The sequence below is a fragment of the Solanum stenotomum genome, chromosome 10, assembly GCF_019186545.1.
Source record: "Solanum stenotomum isolate F172 chromosome 10, ASM1918654v1, whole genome shotgun sequence".
Taxonomy (NCBI): domain Eukaryota; kingdom Viridiplantae; phylum Streptophyta; class Magnoliopsida; order Solanales; family Solanaceae; genus Solanum; species Solanum stenotomum.
In genome coordinates this window covers 57,311,626-57,334,172 of record NC_064291.1, presented here as the reverse complement: position 1 = coordinate 57,334,172, position 22,547 = coordinate 57,311,626, and the positions used below count along the sequence as shown (strand labels likewise).

General features: G+C 34.7%; 3 protein-coding genes across 3 annotated transcripts; 1 reads left to right on the top strand and 2 right to left on the bottom strand.

Moving 5' to 3' along the window:
• Positions 1-993: 993 nt before the first annotated feature.
• Positions 994-2,408, bottom strand: LOC125843236 (uncharacterized mitochondrial protein AtMg00810-like). Its single transcript, XM_049522447.1, has 3 exons — positions 2,291-2,408; positions 2,026-2,186; positions 994-1,893 (listed from the first exon to the last, which is right to left on the bottom strand). The coding sequence occupies exons 1-3, from the start codon at positions 2,406-2,408 to the stop codon at positions 994-996; spliced, it is 1,179 nt and encodes a 392-aa protein (XP_049378404.1).
• Positions 2,409-6,463: 4,055 nt separating this feature from the next.
• On the top strand, positions 6,464-17,582 carry LOC125841310 (protein HLB1). Its single transcript, XM_049520418.1, has 14 exons — positions 6,464-7,123; positions 8,286-8,405; positions 9,603-9,672; positions 9,881-9,994; positions 10,526-10,609; positions 11,503-11,553; positions 12,114-12,143; positions 12,296-12,358; positions 12,508-12,573; positions 12,738-12,866; positions 13,302-13,337; positions 14,060-14,179; positions 15,718-15,903; positions 17,157-17,582. The coding sequence occupies exons 1-14, from the start codon at positions 6,594-6,596 to the stop codon at positions 17,265-17,267; spliced, it is 1,710 nt and encodes a 569-aa protein (XP_049376375.1). The 5' UTR covers positions 6,464-6,593; the 3' UTR covers positions 17,268-17,582.
• Positions 17,583-18,206: 624 nt separating this feature from the next.
• Positions 18,207-21,057, bottom strand: LOC125841147 (metal-nicotianamine transporter YSL1). Its single transcript, XM_049520161.1, has 8 exons — positions 20,908-21,057; positions 20,450-20,830; positions 20,199-20,371; positions 20,018-20,112; positions 19,810-19,944; positions 19,443-19,632; positions 19,239-19,353; positions 18,207-19,160 (listed from the first exon to the last, which is right to left on the bottom strand). The coding sequence occupies exons 2-8, from the start codon at positions 20,820-20,822 to the stop codon at positions 18,223-18,225; spliced, it is 2,019 nt and encodes a 672-aa protein (XP_049376118.1). The 5' UTR covers positions 20,823-20,830; positions 20,908-21,057; the 3' UTR covers positions 18,207-18,222.
• Between the last annotated feature and the right edge of the window lie 1,490 nt (positions 21,058-22,547).

Sequence of the window (22,547 nt, the reverse complement as noted above, 5' to 3'; positions counted from 1 at the left end):
TTAGTTTATCACAAAGACCACTTTCACGTTGTCCCTAATATCTAATCCTAGTTTTATTTTTTTTATTAGGCCCATACATTCATTTCAACACGCTCATTAATCACTTTAATTTTTTAATGTCCAAGTTCTTGATTTGATGCATCTATCTCAACAAAATGTTGTTAGAAATGCAGAATTAGAAGAATGGTCAGAGTGCTTTTTAAGAGTAAATATTTGATTTGTCTATGATACTACTAATACTTATTTATATTAACCAAAAAAGAAAATTGAAAGCAAAATAAGGACACAATTGACATTTACAAGAAATTATGGGTGAAAACGAATTTTGTTATAGTATACATAAAAGTTCATAGGGAAAAGGGTCTGATATATCCCTCAACTTTGTCATTTGGAGCTGATATGCCCCTCGTTATGAAAATGACTTATATATATGTTCAATATCCATAATTAGGATATGGTGATGAACAATTCCTTGACTCTGGAATGTTCTATGAACTGAGAGTAGAGAGTTGAGAAAAAATGTAATTTCAATGTATCTGTTAATTAACTCCAACTGAGTGTTTGTTTACATATATACAAGAACAAGAAAGTGTCTTCTAACTACCCTAACTAACTTTAGCTAACTAGTCCTCTAGATTATTCTAATTACATATTGACCCCAATTACCCATGTGATGCCTTCTTTAATACTCCCCCTCAAGTTTGAAGGCATGAACAGATTCGTTACACCAAACTTGGACAACAAATGTTCATGTTAAGACTTCCCTAGACCTTTAGTTAGCATGCCAGCTTCTTGTTCATTGGTGTGTAGATACTTTGTTTCAATTAGTCCTTGCTGAATCTTCTCGCATATGAAATGACAATCCAACTCGATATGCTTTGTTCTTTCATGTAGTACCGGATTGGCAACAATTTGTATTGTTGATTTACTGTCACTATAGATGGTAACTGGAGTTTGAACTTTAGCTCCCAGTTTCTTGAACAACTTGACTATCTATGTAACTTCAGCTACAACACTTGCCATACTTCTATACTCAGCTTTAGCTGAGCTTCTAGATATTGTTGCCTGTTTCTTTGACTTCCAAGAGATCAATGACTCTCCTAACTTTACCATAAAACCTGAAACTGATCTTCTTGTATGTAAACAGGCTCCTAAATCTGCATCACAGTAAACTCTCAACTGTTTGGGGCTTCTGCTGGACAATAGTACTTCTTGCCTTGCTTGTCCTTTTATGTATCTTACAACTTTNTTTGACTTCCAAGAGATCAATGACTCTCCTAACTTTACCATAAAACCTGAAACTGATCTTCTTGTGTGTAAACAGGCTCCTAAATCTGCATCACAGTAAACTCTCAACTGTTTGGAGCTTCTGCTGGACAATAGTACTTTTTGCCCTGCTTGTCCTTTTATGTATCTTACAACTTTAAATGCAGCATTTAGATGAGATTGTTTTGGCTGGTGTAGAAATTGGCGCAGTGTTTGAGTGGCAAACGAAATGTCTGGTCTTGTAACATTAAGATATAATAGCTTGCCAACTAGTCTCTTATATACAGTTGCATCTTCCAGTAGCTTATCTTCATGGCCTTTCCCATTTAGATCATCATATTCCTTACTTTTTAGTTGTACATAGGGATCAAGTGGTGTAGAGGTTGGTTTAGCAGCACCAAGACTAACCTCAAAAATGATTTCCAAGGTGTATTTTCTTTGATGCATGACAATACCTCCTTGTGACCTGGAAAATTCAATCCCAAGAAAGTATCTTAAGTCTCCTAAATTTTTCATCTTGAAAGTATTATGTAATATTTCCTTTGTTGCTTGTATCAGATTAAGAACATTTCCAGTGATCATCATATCATCTACATAGACTAGAATTATCACCAAGGATTCACCTGTCTTTTTTATAAACAGTGAGTAATCTAAATGGCTTTGAATAAAACCAAATTTGAGGAGTGTCTCTGTGAGTTTTATATTCCATTGTCTAAGAGCTTATTTTAGACCATATAAAGATTTAATGAGCCTGCATACTGATTTCTCCCTCTGCACATTAAAGCCTTTAGGAGTCTCAAAACCTTGAGGAAGACACATATAAACTTCTTCAAGTAGGTCACCTTGAAGAAATGCATTTGAAACATCCATCTGATGAACATGCCACTGCTCAGTGGCAGCAAGTGCCAAAACACTTCTAACTATAACCATTTTACCACAGGGGAAAAGGTCTCTTGATAATCAATACCCTCTCTTTGATTGAACCCTTTTGCAATCAATCTAGCTTTAAATCTGTCTACTTAACCTGAAGCTAGATATTTGATCTTGAATACCCACTTGCAGCCAATAACCTTCTTGCCTGGAGGCAAAGGAACAATGTTCCAAGTGTTGTTGGCATCCAAGGCTGAGATCTCAGAGGTCATAACATCCACTCATCTTGGCTCAGAACAGGCTTCCTCAAGGGTAGAAGGTTCAACACCATTGCCAAAATTTGAGAGATAAGCCTAGTAAGTGTGGAGGTGATCACAAACAACATAATTGTCAATGGAATAAACTAGCTTGGTGACAGTCTTGAGCTTTGCAGTTGCTACATAATCTTTCATCCATAAGGGGGCTCTGTTGCTCCTTGTGGATCTCCTTTGTTCAGAGGCAGGAACACCTGATGGAGATGGAGAAAGTGCAGGCACAACAGGTTCAACCATTGTAGGAGGTGGAGTGCTAGGATCAGGATTAATGTCTGATGAGAAAGTGGTAGGAAATAATTTCCAAGTTGTGGAGGCTGGAATTGCAAAGGGAAATATAGACTCTTTGAACATAACATCTCTGCTAGGAAAGAAGTATTTGTCCCTTAGATCATATAATATATACCTTTTTGTATTCTCACTGTATCCCATATGGATAGCAATGACACTTTTAGGCTGAAATTTGTCATGAATATACATATTATTGGCAAAACATAAGCAACCTAGAACCCTCAGATGTTGAAGTGAAGGCTGTTTCTTATGAAAAACTTCATAAGGAGATTTTTCATGTAACACAGGTGTAAGAAGCCTATTAATGATATATGCAGCACTAATATACAGTGTCCCCAAAATTTGATGGGAATGTGACCTTGGAATTTGATTGCCCTAGCTACCTTCAATATATGTTTATGTTTATGTTTCGTTTCAGCAATCTCATTCTGCTAAGGAGTATGAATACAAGTTCTTTGATGAACAATCCCTAGATTGGTGAACAACTTGTGGCATTCAGTATTAACAAATTCAGAACCATTATCAGTTCTGATGGTCTGAACCCTGAAGTTAAACCGAGTTTGTACCAAAATGAAGAAGTTTTTCAACACAACACAGACATCACTTTTCAATTTGATTAGGAATAGCCACAACATTCTTGTACAATCATCAACAATAATGACAAAAAATCTATTACCATTATGAGTAAGAGTATGAAAGGGACCCCAAATATCAATGTGTAACAACTGAAAAGAATGGTAGACATGGAAGTACTATGAACAAATGGCAGTCTATGTTGTTTAGCTAGTGGACAAATTGTGCAAGTATGTACTTCTTTAGAACATTGAGTGACAGGGAAATCAAAAACATGTGCTAGGATACTAGGTGATGTGTGACCTAGTCTTTGATGACATAGTAGGACTTGAGAAGAATCTGACTGAGTTTGAGTTTCCTTGTTAGCCTCTGCTGTGAAACACTGAGTGTGTTTGCCTCTACTAACCTTGTGAATAGGCAAATGATAGAGACCTGCATTCTCTCTACCAATCCCTTTTACCTGTCCACTGTAGAGGTCCTGAAATATGACAAAGTCAAGAAAGAAATAAACAACACAATTTAAGTCCTTCGTAAGCTTGGATACTGACAGTAGATTGAGGTTAAAATTAGGAATTATGAGGACATTTTTTATTGTATCATGTGGAGTCATATACTCTCCTAGTAGTATATCCATTAGGTAAATATACTCTCTTAGGTCTATCTGGTGGAAGTTGTTGTTTATAATCAAGCATAGCAGAAGAAGATGTCATATGGTTAGTAGCACCTGAGTCTATAATCCATCCCTGCTACTTAGTACTGACTGTGAGTGCAATATCCTTACCTGATGAGAATGAGCACTCCTGAGCTAGATTCGCACCTCCAACATTGTTAGATTGAGATGCAGCTGATCCCTCAGTTCCTCCCTGAATATTAGCTTGTCCAAACATTTGTAGTATTTGATTATATTGATCATGTATAACACTTATACCTCTGGTGTAGTCATTGTGATCCAACCTTCTACTGGAACCTCTACCATATGAAATGTTGTCTAAATTCATTTCTTTGTTGTGATTAGGTATTTCTCTGATGTGATTAGGATCTCTTGTGTACCTGTGCTCATGTTCATCACTGACAGCATTATGAGTAGCCTGAAATTGTCTTCTCTCATTGTTATTATTTGCTCGTTCATATGCAGGTCCTTTCTTCCTACGTTTAGGACCAGGAGGATATCCATGAAGTTGGAAACAAATAGCCTGAGTGTGTCCTGTTCTATTACAGTAATCGTAATCGCAGAATACATTAGGATCATAGCTAGGGATGTTAGGGGATTTATGTTTAAGAGCTTGTGTTGGTGAGTTTCGAGTAGTGAACATCGCATGCAATTCAGCCTGTCTACCACTAGTAGTCTGTGAAATCCTTCGCTGACTTTCTCTATCAATCAACATGGAGTAAGCCTTATTTAGGGAGGGAAGGGGTATCATCATAAGAATTTGACCTCGTGTTTGATCATATGATTCATTAAGACCCATAAGAAATTGCAACAGTTTTTGATTATGCATGAATGCGACAAAATCTTTTAAATTAAGGCAATCACAACCAGGTACATAAGCTAAACTATAGAATTCCACCCACAGTTCTCGCAATCGAGAAAAGTATACAGAAACAGTGCTCGTACCTTGACTGATGGTTGCAATTTCTTTGTGTAATTGGTAGATTCGACTTCCATCGACCTTATCATACCTTTCACACAGATCCTTCCATACAACTGATGCATTAGTTGAGTAAACGATCCCTCCAAGTAGTTCCTTTGACACACAATTCATGATCCATGATAAAACAATGGCATTACATTGTTCCCACAGAGTTTTCAGATTTTCCCCATACGCTTCCTTTTTGCAAGATCCATCGATTAATCCGAGCTTGTTTCTTCCCAGAATTGCTATTCGCATGGCTCTGCTCCACACAGATAAATTCTCAGATCCAGATAGCTGAATCGAAATCAACATAACACCTGAATTATCGATGTTATTCAAGAACAGAAGATGATTATGACTCAGTTTTTCTGGTAACTCATTATCTACAGTTGCCATGACTGCACCAATTCCTTAGAAGATAGCACAAATTGTGCGTGAATGATTGCAACTACAATCACTGCTGTGATTGACAGTGCTCTGATACCATGTTCAATATCCAGAATTAGGATATGGTGATGAATAATTCCTTGACTCTGGAATGTTCTATAAACTGAGAGTAGAGAGTTGAGAGAAAATGTAATTTCAATGTATATGTTAATTAACTCCAACTGAGTGTTTGTTTACATATATATAAGAACAAGAAAGTATCTTCTAACTACCCTAACTAACTTTAGCTAACTAGTCCTCTAGATTATTCTAATTACATATTGACCCACCCCAACTACTCATATGATGCCTTCTTTAATAATATATCCTTACCGTTATACAAATGACTCACATATACCCCTACCATTATAAAATGAGCTCACATATACCCTTCATTTAACGAAAGTGAAAAAATTAGTTTTAAATTTATATTTTTGAATTTTGATTTTAAAAAAAAATTATTTAGGGGTATATATGATTTTTCTAGCAAATTTAAATGTATATTTTAATTTTTTTCGGACATACATTATTTTTTGACTTCTTGATTATCATTATTTGAGTTTCTTATTCTTATTTTATTTTTCTTTCATTCCTTAGTGTAAAGAAAAAAATTTAAAACTATTTTTTGTGGCTATATTATAATTTAAAACTATATTTTTTGGATATATTGTAATTTAGTTTTTGTATTTGAAGAAAAAAATTGAGTCATCTATAATAAATTTTACAAGAATATTAGTAAAACTTAAATAAATTTGACCATCAAAATAATAAATCTAAATTAGTCATTGAAACAAATTTTTTTTTAAAAATAATATATGTTTGAGGAGGATTAAATATACCCATATGAGATTATATTTTTTAAAAAATAATTAAAAAAATTAAACTAAAATTATTTTTTTCACTTCCGTTAGAGGAAAAGAATATATGTGAGTCATTTGTATAACAATAGGGTATGTATATGTCACTTTTATAACGAGGTGTATCAGCTCTAAATGACAAAATTGAGGGATATAAGTGCCTTCCATTGAAGTTCAGTAAATTTGTTGTAAACCTCAAAAGTCTCTAACTTTGCTGCTTTAGCCCAACCATTTTCTGTTTTATGATTTACTAGTCCTTGTAATTTGCATCAAAACCAATTTTGTCACATGAACTTCGTCATTAGCTCGGAGATTCACATTCAAACAGATTTTCGCCATTGTTAACTCCTCCGCTGTTTATCACCATGTCCTCAACCGTCGACCAAACGGAATTGCAAAAAGAAGTAGAAGCTCCGGCCACCGTGACTGACCCAGGAGACACCGCGATCCTGTCGGGGGAAGCACCAGCAGACGGTGCTGGAGATCCGAAACACGAGGAATCCAAGGAATTTGCTACTCAATCCGGAGATGTACAGTCAAACGATGCAGAGGCTTCAAAATCTGACGAGAAATTGACGAAATCCAACGAGGCGAGTGATGCAGATCCCAAGGCAAATGAGAGAGATATTTCTAGCCAGTTTGGAGATGTACAATTGAACAATGCAGAGGCCTCGGAATTGATCCGATCGAGCAACACAGATGAATCAGATCCCAAAGCGGATGAGCCGAAGGGTGATACTGTTGAATCTAATGAAACGGGAAGCAACTCGAAGCAGCTAAAAAAGGATGAAGGTAGCCGAACATTTACAATGAGAGAGTTGTTGGATGAATTGAAGAATGGAGATGCTAATGAAGATTCTGAAGCTGAAAGACGAGAAAGCGACACACCTCACAGGTTTGTGTTCGCTGGCTTCTCTATAAAATGCAATGCACCTTTCAATTGCAGAACTGAAAATATCATTAATGTGTACTTATCAACTAAAAAAATATCATTAACATGCTAGATTGAATCACATGCTTCTGTAGTAAAAGTGCATTCTCGAATGTATAGCTTACTCATCCAAGTTAACTATAAGCTGACTGCTGATATGATCATGAATGAAGATAAATGAATGACAAAGAAAAGCTTACTACAAAACTAGTTAATTGAAGAAGGTGATGCCTTGTTCGATAGTACAATTCATCCTTGATTGTAAAATATACTCATCCAAGTTAACTGTCATTGATGCTAACGCAACAAAGTTCAGGTGGTTTTGATGAAAATGATCATGAGCGAAAATATATGAAGCACAAACAAAATTTGAGAGAAGTAAAGAAGATTATAAAAGGCAAGAAAACGCACTCACTTAGAGAAAATAACCATGAATGAAAGTAAACAAAGCACTAACAAAATTTGACAAGAAAATGGACATGATTGAAGAAAATGATGGCTGGTTTTATGAGTTATGACCATGCCAGCCTCTGAAGGTATCACACCTTCTTGTTTTGACCACTGATATTGTTGTACATATAATGAAACACAAAAATAATGTCTAAAGCACAAAATGAATTCAAAGTCTCTCGAGTGCCTAGATGGCATAGTCATGGGTTAAAAGCTGAAAGTTTGCCTTGTGCAATTCATGTTTCAAATTAGTTGAGGCTTCTGTTTTGATCCTTGAGAATAGATTCAGACACCATTTTCTGAAAATAAGAGCTATGCTTGACACCTCATGATGATGTAACATCAATCTAATCCCAAATTTGAATCTGAATTTGAAAGAGATAGAAGGATTATTAGTTCCATTTTATGTTAAAATAATAGCTCCCCATAGCTAAGTTCTCCAGAGATGTGACATTTGAAGGCATTTTGATTGCTTTAACTATGCAATCAATTTATTCAACCTATCATCTTTTGAGTAATCTCTGCTGTTTATTTTGAATCACTTCTGCAACCACAAATATACTTCAGCTTGACCTCAATACCTCATGACATCTACTGTTTTTCGTTCTTTTTATTTTTGAACATTAAGAAGCCTATAACTTGCATTTTCGTGTTACTTGTGAATTTGGTTCTCCAGTCAACAGAGCAGTCAGCAGCACGCAGAAAGTAATGCTGCCTTGGAGTTGATTAACAGTGTCACAGGTGCTGACGAGGAGGGCCGATCTCGCCAACGGATTCTAACATATGCTGCCCGGAGGTACGTCTAATCTTTAGCACCATTTTAGTTATGGTGTTGCATATCTTAATTGGGCTTAGGCTGTCATTCCAAATTCTAATTTCATGACAAGTTTTATGGTTTGTAAATCAAGAGGCCTCCAGACAATTCACTTTCTTCAAGGAGTGAGAGTTCTTTTTTTTATTTATTTGATAGGTAATGATTTTATTTAAGATTTCTTGAATACTGAGTGGGTTCCAGGAGTGTACATTGCAAAAGGCAAAATTCTGTTCCTCTTCAATCCTGTAATGAAGTAGAAGTCTAACGTGGTATCAATTTCGTTTCCACAAAACTTGACACAAAAGCAATTGTATCTATCTGATCATTCTTTCCTTCTTTTCTTCAGAATACTAATGATTTCTTTCACTGTAAAGCATCCACCATGCAATTGAACTATGGTATTTAAATTTTGAACTTCACCAAATTCCTCCTCTGGTCCAGCTTATCAATATCTCCCGTATTGTCTTTGGCATGGTCCACTTCACCTCAAATATATCCTATAGCATGCTCCATATCCAATTGATTAATTTACAGTGAATGAAAAGATGATTTGCATCTTCGTATTACTGTCATACAAAACACATCTGTTATAGATACTGTCCCCTTCTCTGTACTCTGTAGGTTGTGCTGGGTTAGGCAAGCCTCCTTAGCCACCAACCAAGTTACACATGCCAATTTATGGGGAGTTCCGTTTTCCATGACTTTTCTCCATGGATGATCTGAATGTGAGATATTTACCCCTTTAAAGTAGTTCGTGACTGGATCTGATAGAGTATTCACTGAGTGCTATGTGTAAGATTGTTCATATCAAAACATGAGAATCAATTGAATACTTTGAAATGTTCCGCTAGGACCACAAAATGAACTGCTATCTTATGGGAGAAAAATAAAAAAACTTCGAAGTATGAAACAACAGTTTCAGCATCTGTTCCATGTCATTTTGAGAATAGATTCTCATCTCTGTCAATGTGGGGTTTCTTGGTGACTTTGTTTATTTTCTCTTTGTGGTCTGGTTAATGCATTCTTCACTTTTGGGATTACAACAAGTATGTTGTTGTCGGTCTGGTTAGTGCATTTGTGCACAATTCTTGTGGATCAGTTTTCTGAACTGCATAGAAATATTTCACATATTAAGCTTTGATTTCATGAAGGCCTATCTGAGTTCTGATATTTGTACAGGTATGCTACTGCACTGGAGCGAAATCAAGAAGATTATGATGCGCTTTATAATTGGGCACTGGTTCTTCAGGTAATTTGATTTCTCAGTTTTCTGGACTGATTGTCTTGCAATTTTTTTTTTGTCATCCTATGCAAGCTTTATCAAGGAACGACCTATAGATAAGGAAAAAGAATTTTAGAAAGAGTAATCCCATTTTCTACTTATCGAAGGATCTGAAACTTCCTTTCATAGAGATTATTCATGGTTCAATAATTCCTAGTTTTGACTTTTCATGCAGGAAAGTGCAGATAATGTAAGCCCAGATTCCACTTCACCTTCAAAAGATTCTTTGCTCGAACAGGCATGCAAAAAGTATGAGGAGGCAACCCGCCTTTGTCCTACACTGAATGATGTATGTATTCAAAACCTTTTAATAGTCTTTTGATATTTATTTTTTTACAATTCAATTATTTAAGATGTAAATTTGTGTAAATGTAACTGGTCTAGGCTACATTGTGATGTTGGATTAAGTAATATTTACCTGAAGATCAGAGTACTTTAAAAGTCGCTATTTATTGGCCTATGTTATGATCTCTCACTATTTCATACATATTACCGTTCTCTCTGATGATTTTCTTTTTGATATAACCTTTTCATTATTCTCCAGCAGCAAAACCTGCTAACTTGTACCAAATTGTAAATTTAATACTGTATTGTCCACTTCCATTGAAATGAATCCACTGACATTGAGTTGCAGGAGCAATTCATATTGCTTGTAGAAGTTTCATATCCTTAACATTGGCATGCACCCACCCGCACACACGTGCACACACACATGCATATATATATATATATATATATGGAAGATTGGTAAAGATTTCTTCAGCTGCTGAACATGCTTTTCCTTCTTGTTTTATCTTTGTCTTGTTCCTTTTTATCTCAGGCTTACTACAATTGGGCTATTGCAATATCTGATCGAGCCAAAATCCGGGGTCGTACAAAAGAAGCTGAAGAACTTTGGAAGCAGGTATTGCTAACTTTATTATGTTATTTTCTCTCATTTCCTCATGGGTGAAAAGATTCTGTTTGGTCCTAATAGATGTAGACATCTTTCCTCATCTATGTTTCTATGTTCTGTCAATAGATGTATAACCTTTGCAAGAGCCATGGATGAAGACATTGACGTTATTCTGATTTCTTTTTTGATAAGTAGAAGTTATTCTGAGTTATTGTCACACTTGAACAACCACTTTGGTATCATCTGCCTTATTATTTCTTTGTTACCTAATTGAGGGACTGTTTGGTATCAAGAAATTGGTTTCCTGTTTTAAGTTTTAGAATGTGGAAAAGAGAATTCAAACGATGGTGTTGTAACTGTTCCTGTTCTAGATACATCTTTCATGCATGCACACAAACACAAAAAAGAAAGAAAAAATCTGTCTCTGCTTTATTTGTTCCCTATTCTTCTCAACATCCAACATTACTCTTACCTTTATTTCCCATCCTCAATACTACCGCTCCCGCCTTCTCCCCAACCCCAACCCAATTTTCACACCCTATTCGTACGATTTCCTTCCCATATGTTTTTTCCTCTTCATCTGTTCCTGTCGCCCTTTCTATCCTCTATCGCTGTTCCACATCATTCCCTTCTCCCACCTCTGAACTACCTTTCCACGGCTCACTAGCATGTTCATCCTTTTCTGCTTTCCAACTTTGTTCAAGAACTGCTTTTAATCCTGCTAACGTTCTTCTATTTGGATGTAAAAACTTATATAAGTAGAGAAGATGTATTATTTTGATATTTCTAGAAATAGAATACAAACATAATTTTTATGCTCTGATTGGCAACTTATGATTTCATCAAAACAATAAAACTCGTCCTTATTCAAAAAAACTTTTCTTATTCTTTTAAATTTTCAGGCAACAAAGAACTATGAAAAGGCTGTCCAGCTCAATTGGAACAGTCCACAGGTAATTTCTAATCTAGTTTAACTAACCGTAATAGTGGCTATTTGTCCCTGTTTTTTCCTTACCAGACTATAGTTTTTTTGAATGCTATTTTTGTGAAGGCTGTATTATCACAAATACCAAGATATTCTTCTGATTTTTCCTATTTGTTAGTACAGAGGCCTTGTTATTTCTTTGGGTATACCAATTTACCAGTATATCATATAACTCTTTCTAAAGGATGCAGTTGTACTATATCTTTTATGATTGACATACCAGCTTATTAATCTCCTTTTGTTTTTTTTATTTTGAGGTCACATAATTGATCTGCTTTTGTCCTGTAGTTATTAAATAGTTTTTTATGTTGAATAATTTTCTATATGTTATGCTTGTGAATTTCTGGTTAAGCTTAAGCAGACGTTGGCCTTCATTTCATATGTATTTTGCTGCTTTTCTTTTGCCTGTATAAAAAAAAGTTTGCTGCTTTTCTCCTGAGATGCATTATTTTACCTTCTATTGATCTACTTTTGATCTCTTGTCCTTGAGATTTTTTCCTACTCTAATGCCTTTGACTGTCATTCCAGGCATTGAACAACTGGGGACTTGCCCTGCAGGTATCTTTACTTGAAAAAACCTATTCTGGACAATCTTTTCTAGACTTCAAAATATTGTTAGTGTAGTTTATGTCAACATAGTTCCTGAGTTTTGCTGTGTATTTCAGTTTGCTGAATGAAATCTGACCTTATGCTTTTCGAAATACATCCAGGAACTCAGTGCAATTGTTCCTGCAAGAGAAAAGCTAACAATTGTCAAAACAGCAATCAGTAAGGTACTGGTGTTATTCGACACAGAGCCTAAATATGAAGAATAAGCTACAAAATCATTTAGGTCCAGTAGTTTGGTAGAATTCTAAAAAAATTGTTTATATAATTTTTGTTTATGCTCACACGTCACTCATCGATTCTTATGAACTTGCAGTTTCGTGCAGCAATCCAACTGCAATTTGATTTTCATAGAGCAATCTACAACCTTGGAACTGTTCTGGTGGGTTTAACATTTTTGCTCCTTCTGGCTTCTGTACTTGGGAGAGTGTTGATCATTTACAGCAACCTCCTCCCTTTTCAAGTGAAAATTGAAAAAACTTAAAACAATGTGAAAGGTCAAAGTGGAAATGATGATAACCTTCGTTTTGCACCATTCTCTTGCAGTATGGATTAGCAGAGGATATGTCAAGAACAGGGGGAGCTGTTACTGCTAAAGATATTTCTCCTAATGAGTTGTACAGCCAGTCTGCGATTTACATTGCTGCTGCACATGCACTTAAACCAAATTACTCGGTATGTCATTTATATTTGAAATATCTGATTCCATTTTATCTCCATTATATTTCTGTTTGTATAAAAATTGGTTGTGATGATAAGGGGGAGGAGTGCAGTGGAGACATTGAGTAAAGTTAGAAATGCGTCATCTTTAATCCGTGCCTTCCCTTCCAATTTCTTCAAACTAATCTACCACTGACATGGTAACTGTTGGTGCTGGTGTCATTATCACTTATTAACTCTATACTCTGGTTTGGCTAACCGAATCAGAAGAGATTAAACTCTGTACCCTGGTGATACACATTGCTTGTAATTCAAGATTTTAATCATAATTCTGCTATCTTGTGAAGGAAAGTTGGCATCAGCAATCCAGTGGCTATTCTTCTGTTTTAACTTGTTGTGCAGTTCTCGCTTTCTCTGTTGTCCTCATTTCAGCCGTCTGTTGTTATGCAGGTTTATACAAGTGCCTTGAAGCTTGTGCGATCTATGGTATGTATTATTGCTTGGATCCTGTAGTCTCTGACTAGTCCCCCTTCTTATTTTGTTGTATTTGTTTTATTACACTTGAAACTTAGGAGTATATTTGAAATTATATGCAGCTAAAGAGAAGTGCACCCAAACAAGAGATACAACTTATTTTTTGATAGATTTGAAATCTTATAAGAATCAAAATGAGAGTTTCGTTTATCTTTTTAACAATATAGATGAGGGGAGAAGGTTTCCATTCAAAAAGAGTGGAAAGCATTTTGGCATATCATGGAATAACAATTTTTCATTATGATGATCAAAATTCAAAATGGTTGAGTATAAAAAATGTAGTACTCCTTCTTTATTCGTATATTCAAGGGAGCTCTTTAGCACAGCAAAAGCAAAAGGAGAAGGGTCAATGAAAAGTTGGTTTCACCTCTTAAACTAATCTCTCTCTCGCTCTCTCTGGTCGTTGAGAAAATAGAGAAACTAATTTTGTAATTCTAATTTTAATCATTACTAAGTTGGATCCCTTCCCTTTCTTTACTAAAAAAACCTCTTGCTTTGCCGTCAAATATCATTTTCAGTAGTCTAGTGAAACAAGTGCTCTTATTATGATTAATATTGATTATTGAGATAAGCATGTGTTGAAGCTTTTTCTTCTTTGGGTATATTTGATCTTACTAGGCCTGTAAGTTTGTCAAATAATGCAATCAAGTTCTAAAAGCACTTCTCTGTTTCAGCTACCTCTGCCCTACCTAAAGGTCGGATATCTTACGTCACCACCTGCTGGTAATCCACTCACACCACACAGTGACTGGAAGCGTTCTCAGTTTGTTTTGAATCAGGAAGGACTTCAACAGGTGAAAACATTCCATGCCTCAGTTTGTTAACAATAAATGCACAGTACTTTTATGTACACGATCCTGGTTCTTTTTTCTTCACGGAGAGTTTGAAAGTCTAGCTTCATATGGAAACTGTCTTGCATTCAATTTTTTTCATGCTATGAGGTTTCACCACAATTATAGTAGCATAGCTAAATTAAGCTAGCGTTTGGCCATAGATTTTCCCATATAATTTTGGGAAATCAGATTTGGGTGAAGTTTGGATTGAAGTTTCAAAATGTTTTTGGCCAAAGTTTTTGGAAACATGTCACCTTTTTTTTTTGAAAAACATGAAACATGACTTATACCCATAAGTTCTAAAAACTAAGCTAAAATATCCATAAGTTCGGCACAAAATTATCATTTTTATAATAAACTAGATAATACATTATCCTAAAATCATAATACAATATTTTAATAAAAGTTACTAATAACACAATTACTAGCTACTATAATTCGTCATATTAAAATTTGTTACGAAGATCCATTAGTGAAAAACTAAATAATAACAATAGTACTAACTAGCTATATTTCAATATAATCTTTCCACATTCTACGAATACTCTCTTCACGGTGAGCATGCATTTCCAGATTAGATGACTGAAAAGGTTAGATAGGAATTAGTTGGGGTCATAAATAGATGAGCTTCTTTATAAAATATAGAAGTTTAGGGTAAGTTTTAAAATTTTAAAGGATATCATTAGCTATATTTTGGTCCCAAAACAAGTTTTTAGTAGATTTTGGAATTTGGTTTTCAAAATTTCACAACAAAACTAGACAAATTCTATGGCCAAACAGATTTTGCCAAAAAAAAAAAATAATCTATGGTCAAATGGGTCCTAAATTGTTTTCAACTATGGAAAAGTATGACCAGATCCGTGGTTGGACCTTATTATTGCTTATCATTATTTGCATGATCCTTTTGAACTTCTAGCCTTTCATATCAGTTATGTAAAGCTTACCATGTCACAGGTTTGTGACTATTTGCATTTGCTATTTTGTCCTTGTCATCAAGTTCTAGTCTCCCACTTGAACTTGAGAATGCTCTATTTCCCTAAAGGTCAACCTTAAATCCATTTGATGCACACAAAGTGATATGTTCTTCTTTTATATCGATCAAGTAGATGACAAGATATTTTTGCCTTTTAGTTGTGATGAATTGTGACCATTTCATCTAAAAGCTTAAGTTGTTAAAAAGAACACATTTTCATGTTCTTAGTTATGACTTCAACACGTTCCTTCACATGCTATTTGTTTCATGGCCAAGCACATGAAAATTCTTTTTGATAATCGGTGGCAGTGAGACTCGAGCATAGGAGATCAACCTTCTCTTATACCATGTTGAAGTGTGTGACCAACTCATCTAAAAAGTTTAAAGCTATACCGAAAGAGAACACATTTATGTTCTTAATTACGTCTTCAACATGATGGATCTGAATGTTCTTGCATGTCTAAGTTGATACATAATTGTAGATTCCTTACTAGTAATTAACTAATTCCTTTTCCTGCTTGGACAGATCAGCAAAGTTGATCAAAGACACATGTCAAGTAGCCTTTCATCAAATTCAGCAGATATGAGTCCTAGTAGACAAGCAATTAAAGTTGATGTGCCAGATATCATCTCTGTATCAGCCTGTGCAGATCTTACATTACCACCTGGTGCAGGCCTGCGTATTGATACGATTCATGGGCCAGTTTACATGGTAATTCTTAAAGCTTTCTCAACTTACATTTTCCACTTGTGATGTCTCCTGCGGCTACTTCTGATAGTTATTTGAGCTCATGGATAAATATGCCTTAGAGAGCAGTAGAAATTTGATTGCTATATTCTCTAACTTGATGATAATCAGGGTCAGAACACAAATCCAGTCCTATACAAACCTATAAATTGGAGACAGCAGTACATATGTTTCTTAATTATTTGAGACAGTCATATTCTCTGTCAACACAGCCAATGAAAATTACAAGTCATTTATGGATTATTTTAAATGGAGGGTGACTAGTTATAATTCATCAACAAAAGCTAATGTTTTCTACATAGGGTGTTTTGATTGCTTCCTTTAGCAGATGATTTGATATTCTTAAAGTCATTGCCTCCTTTGCAAAATGGGCCCATCCTTTCATAGTGCCTTTGCCTATGTGTTTGGAATTTATGGAATATTATTGCCATCAAGCCTGGACCTACCCTTTACTGTCCTTGACCTGTTTGCTGTGATGACCCACTCACCTTTCTTCATCTTGTGATGGAAATTTGTTATCGTTTAGGAATGAATTGACTTTTATGATCTATCTACGTCCACTTTTATTATGTTAAATCTACTTTTCTCTCTGTGGTCATAGTGAGAAACCTTCCATGATTGTAATGCCCTTCTTCCCTCTCTTACTCTCATGCCACAAAAAGGCTTACTTTGGTAACATCTGAAAACTGCATTTGGGTTGTCTTCAGATATTACCTTCTCTTTGAACAGATCCATTTGTCATATCTTTATCAGTTTATCTCACATCTAACCCGCTCAATTACATTTTCACTCCGGACTTTCCGAGTTGGAGATAATTACCTTTAGATAGGACTTGTTTTCAGGTTTGTACAAAGATGTTGTGGTAATTTCGCAAACTTTAAGCTACCATTACAAATGGTGCTATACTGCTATCTACATTTGATCTGTTCAGAAAACATATAAAATGGTTTCCCAGAGGTGAACATGAACATTGTGTGCAGATCGTCATTCTCCTTATTCCTGAAACATAACTCATTAGTTTTATGTTCTCCATGAGTTCCTTCCTGTAGGTGAAGGGGTGAGAGTGGGAAAACGAAGTTTTAAATATGTTCATTTTAAGATTACTCTATTGATTGGAACACCTCCTAAATTTTACATTCAGTTTTGGAGTTATAGTATTTTACATTCCCTGGAAAATTTCCTTTTGCATGATCTTGTGACATTCTTCTATTTCTCAGATTGCTGATTCATGGGAATCTTTGGACTGGTGGCTTGATGCAATTCGTTTGGTTTACACGATAGGTGCAAGGGGCAAGAGTGACGTTTTGGCAGGCATCATCACTTCATAAGCTTTTTGCATGTAACTATATGATCAACCTCAAAGGTGGGATTCCTGCTCGAGAAAAGCCTGATTTATTAGCCTCTGGAGTCTGTTGCTAATGTACACTTGTATATTATTTGATTTTTCACATGAAATGAGGTTCATTGAAGTTCCTCTTTTAAGCGGACGTACGTCACAGGACTACAGATATTTGAGCTTGTACTGATGATGTTTCATAGATGTGGATTAAGGAAGAGACTTTTTTAATTAAATTCTTAGAGGGTTCTTCTTGTGATCGTCTATCGAGTTGATTTGCTTATTTAAATTGAACGAGGAAATGCTGCATAGCTGTTTTAGTTATGCATTTGGTAAGGATTTAAGATATATTCAGAGACATTGTAAACACGATTGATCCTTAATCATAGCAAGTTACTACCATTTCTCAGGTTATTCATGTGTTTTTACTGTAGATACCTGCAATTGACTTTTAATTAATCTGATAGAAAGCAAAACACTCTAATTGTTTAAAAATCAATCCCGCACCCTCTATTTACTCTAAACTAATGAATGCAAGCTTGACAGTTGACACACATACTTATGCCTAAAACATGGTTAATTAATGTGTACTTTCAATGTAATTACCCTCACCTCTCTTTCTAACGTCTTATTCTATGTTCTCTCTCTCTCTCTGGAAACAAAGGATCCAGATAGCAATTGAGGATTTGTTTGAATGGATTTTAGTAATTATGTTCTTGGATGTACAATGCTTACAGAAAACTTGTAATATTTTGCACAGGATATCGAAATTTATTGTAAATGAATGCCACCCATTCTCATTATAAATATCATCTGTGAGATACAACTTTATCAGTTCCTACACTAACAACACAGAAAAAACTAAACGAAACGAGCTGTAGGTGACTTTAAAATTCTCCTGTAAATCAGTACATTAGTTTTTTCATTTTTATGGGCACTGAAATTCTTCAAGAAGCCAAGAATTTCATGCAGATTGGAGGAGCTACCCTGGCCAAAGCAAGTATAGATGCAGGAAGAATCCACAGACCTTCTCCACAGATCAAACCAGAAGCAACTGCTGGAACCATCACCTTAGCCTTTTTAGAGTTAAGTTTATGCCACACAAACACAACCAAACTCCCTATACACATATCAATACCAAAATAACCACCAATTAGAAAAGGCACCGCCATCGCCATAGGCAATGGCATCCACTTCCCTATCTTCTCTGGAGAAAGATCTTTCACCAAATTTATCGCAACAGCAAATGCAAAGAACCCATAACACAGCTGCAAGCAATGTTGAGGTAATGCCGAAACACCTTGAACACTGAGAATCGCCATGTTTCGATAGATCAATGCATAAGGTGCTTTGAATTCACCATTTGGATTGCCAATATCAAATGCATTGTAGAACAAAAAGAAGCATAATGGACCTATCACACAGCCTAAAGCTGTCCCTATAGCCTGGCTAAGAAACATAGTTTTTGGAGATGTCAATGTTAAATGCCCTGTCTTAAAATCTTGCATTAAAATGCAAGAAATGTTAACTACTGACTTTATCAAACCACAACCAGCTAAACCAGCAATGACACCATGTTCTTTACCAGCCAATGCAGCCATCATGAAAAGTCCTACTTTACCATAGTTATATGCCATGTTTATGTCAGTCAAACCTGAGCCATACGCGTTGCAGAAAGCTAAAGACGGAGCAAAAAGATAAGCTAGGATCACCCAATACCATCTGATCTCATGGAAAATCAATGGAATCATAATCACAGCAATAGTCCCCAATGCTAAATACCCTACACCTCCAATCCACATTGGAATTCTTTCTCTAACAAACGCTTCATCGCATTTCACATCCTCTGATTTCTTCTTCTGCCTCACCCCTGCTGCTGATATATCTAGTAATCCAAGTATTTGATTAATCATCATACATACATACATTACAGTACTTATAATAAAGCTAAATTGAAGTTTACCTGGACTTAGATTTTTGCGTTTGTACCTCTCGTGAACACTAGACAGTGTGAAATACAATATCTTGACAAAATTGTAGAGCCCATCACCAAGGAGGAGCGCGATGGAGATGAAGACCTATATACCAAGAACCATATAGTACTATAAAATGAAAAAATCTGTAGCAAATTCAGATTAAAATTTGGAGAAAGATTATAATAATTAACCTTGTAACCATTAAGGCTTTTCATACTGGATTCTGATATATCAGCAGGGAACCATTCTCCTTTAAGTTTTGCAATGAGAGGCCACATAACACCCCATGAAAGAATTGCCCCAAGAAGCAATGATATGTTTACTATATGCGGACATATCATTCCAGTTCCCACATAAGTCAAGCTAAAATCAAAGTAAAATCTACACCACAACAGAATCTATATGTTAGGCCATCCTCAAGTTTAAGCAGAAAAAGAAGAAGCAAAATACATCGACAACCCCTAGTAAATTTCATGTAGACACTCAATATGAGAACCTGATAAAGTGTTCCTATCAGATACTTTCAAGGGGTATTCAGCCAAAAGGAAAAAGACATACGTTTGTTTCCATGCTTTTAATCCAAAAGTAGGAAACTGTTGAAATCCACAATCTTGTTTGCCAGTATAAAACCACTGAAAGAGAGCCCAGCTAAAACTATAGGAAAAAAACTTGAGGAAACCTTTCACTTGCTTTCTGCAAAAATAATCAACAACTTTTAATAATTTGACATTACTATAAAAAGAAAGCTTTTTCAAAGTAATCTTACCTAGCTTTTTTATCATTCTTTCCATGAAATCCATTAATTAGAACAGCAGTTGCCATTCCAGTTGGAAAAGTCAACTTATAATCCACTATCAAGACCTGTGTATAATTGCAAAACAATGTTGATTTCATCAATTAATTATGTAAATTTAAATGATTAAAAAAATATTAAGAATGTAAAGTACCTTTCTAAGTGGAACTAATACAAAAAGTCCAATAAAGCAAACTACAAGAAGATATCCAATCATCCAACCAATTTCAAGTTTCTTATAACTATCTGATGTATTTCCAACTGTTCCAACCCCTGCTAATTCATATGTTTTCTTATCCATTCCCAATAAATAAGATCCTAGTCCACCTGAAAATTCAAATATATTATCACAAAAAGTCGCGAAAAACATAATCAAAACAACACATTATGATAATATCATAATACCTCCAAGAGCAATGCTGTAACACGCGACAGAACATGTTTGTATCATAGTATTTTCCTGTCTTGTGAAAGGAACAGAGACGAACCCGAGCTTTTTAATGATCTTAGTCCATGCCTGAATGAAAACATAGGCAAGAAGAGCAGCTGATACATTGAGATTAGGATTGATCCCAGTTGTGAGGTTCATTTTCATTTGTATCACACTGTAAATGCTACCAATAATTGTACTAGCAATTATTCCTCGTAAAGTGATCTGTTTTGTCCAAGGTTGAATTCTCATCGCGCTCTCAGCCAACTCTTCTTCCTCCTCCCCCTCCACGCGTTCCTCCATAGCTAAATCACGAACTTGCTCTAATTCTGTGTTGTTATTATTCATGACTTCAACTGCAACAATTCAAAAAGAGTCATAATTTAAGAATACTACATAATTACTCCTATTTTTTCAAAAAAAAAAATAATACCTTGAGGAAGAGCTAGCTAGATGAAATGTTAGCTTCAATGGTACAAGTTACAAATAAAATTAATACAAGTAAAAAGGGAATATAATGAAGTACAGCTACTAATAGTTTTTGGGAATATTTTTACCAAAAAAAGATATTAAACTGAGAGAATGACACTTTTTATTATGAAGTGAACAATTCCTAGAGATTTTTTATATGGGATCTGGTCCCAGAATTTTGGATTTTGTACATTTTTTTTACTCATATTATTGCCTCCATACTGTAAGTTGACTATTTTATTTTTGAGCCGAGTCTATCGAACATAACTTCTTTATCCCATAAAAATATGGGTAAGATTGGTATATATCCTATCTTATTTAGAATTAACTTTTGAAATTATACCGAGTATGTTATTGTTGTTGTTTGTAGCGTAAGTTGACTAATTTTATGATGAATATTAAGAATTTTCTCATGTTACTATGAAAGAAAAATATATATTTATGTATATACCCACAAACACACAAAAAGGAAGAAAAAATAACCACCATATATGGAGAGAGTTTATTTAACAAGTATCTTGCTGGCATGCAGACCTTATTATTGACCTTCTACATGCATTATTGGGATCATGGTTGGATGAGTCGGAATTTAAAGCTGGTGGGTTCGAGATTTTAATATTTTTTTCAAGTTATTAAAGTATAAGTTAATAATTAGTATATATTTAATAAATTTTTAAAATATAAATAAATGAAAATTATTGATTTCGACTTCGCTAATCCGTAAATAATACTTAGGATATAATTTAATTTCTATGCACTAATATGATCAATAAAGCTATGATAGAACTTGAAATTTTACTTTTGAAAGAAAATAAAAAAGACAATGAAATTCAATATGTTTAAATATGCAACATAATTTTTTGAAGAAAAGGTGTCAATGTTTCGATAAAAATGACTCTGCTATCTATGATAGTATAATATATATGATGTGGATCATATAAAATTATCTTATAGTTACAACTTACAAGAAACTTTTTAGAAGTAATATAACATTTTATATAGGCATAATAAATTAATGTGCCCTTTAACTTGGTTTTATTTCATATGTATGTCCTCCAACTTTGGGTGTTCATAAGTAGGTACACTCAAACTTGTATAAAGTTGAACACGTAGACACATGAGTCCTACGTGGCATAGATACACATAAGACACCATGTAGGATGCAAATTGCTATGTAGAATGTCACATATGATGTATTTGTCTATTTGTGCAACTTTATACACGTTTAAGTGAAACACTTGTGCACACCCAAAAGTTGACCAAGTTAAAAGGTAAATTTATATATTATGTCTTTTATATACAATTATGTTAATACTTATAATATAATCTTTTTTGATTGTTTCAATATTATATAAATAAATAAAACATGAATCCATAAAGATAATGTACTAGTAGAGGAGGTTCTTCCATCATAAAGTAACCCAACTTTTGGTTCATGTCTCTTTCTTTCTTTCTTTTGTGTTATTTTATTTATTTTTGATTTTGGAATCTACAAATAAACTAAATTTGAGCTCTTTAAAAATAAACCTTTTTAACATTTTTGGACAAAGATGTGTATTAACCTGTAGTTCTCAAAAGGCTATATAAATATATTCGAATATC

Bases quoted from the DNA above. Each gene is read 5' to 3' on its own strand.
- LOC125841310 (XM_049520418.1), top strand. From the start codon at position 6,594: ATGTCCTCAACCGTCGACCAAACGGAATTGCAAAAAGAAGTAGAAGCT. The intron at 10,610-11,502 runs GTATTGCTAACT...TTAAATTTTCAG, and splicing joins CTGAAGAACTTTGGAAGCAG to GCAACAAAGAACTATGAAAA. The intron at 12,574-12,737 runs GTGGGTTTAACA...ATTCTCTTGCAG, and splicing joins ACAACCTTGGAACTGTTCTG to TATGGATTAGCAGAGGATAT.
- LOC125841147 (XM_049520161.1), bottom strand. From the start codon at position 20,822: ATGAATAATAACAACACAGAATTAGAGCAAGTTCGTGATTTAGCTATG. The intron at 20,372-20,449 runs GTATTATGATAT...TTGAATTTTCAG, and splicing joins TTACAGCATTGCTCTTGGAG to GTGGACTAGGATCTTATTTA. The intron at 19,161-19,238 runs GTAAACTTCAAT...TTGGATTACTAG, and splicing joins ACGCAAAAATCTAAGTCCAG to ATATATCAGCAGCAGGGGTG.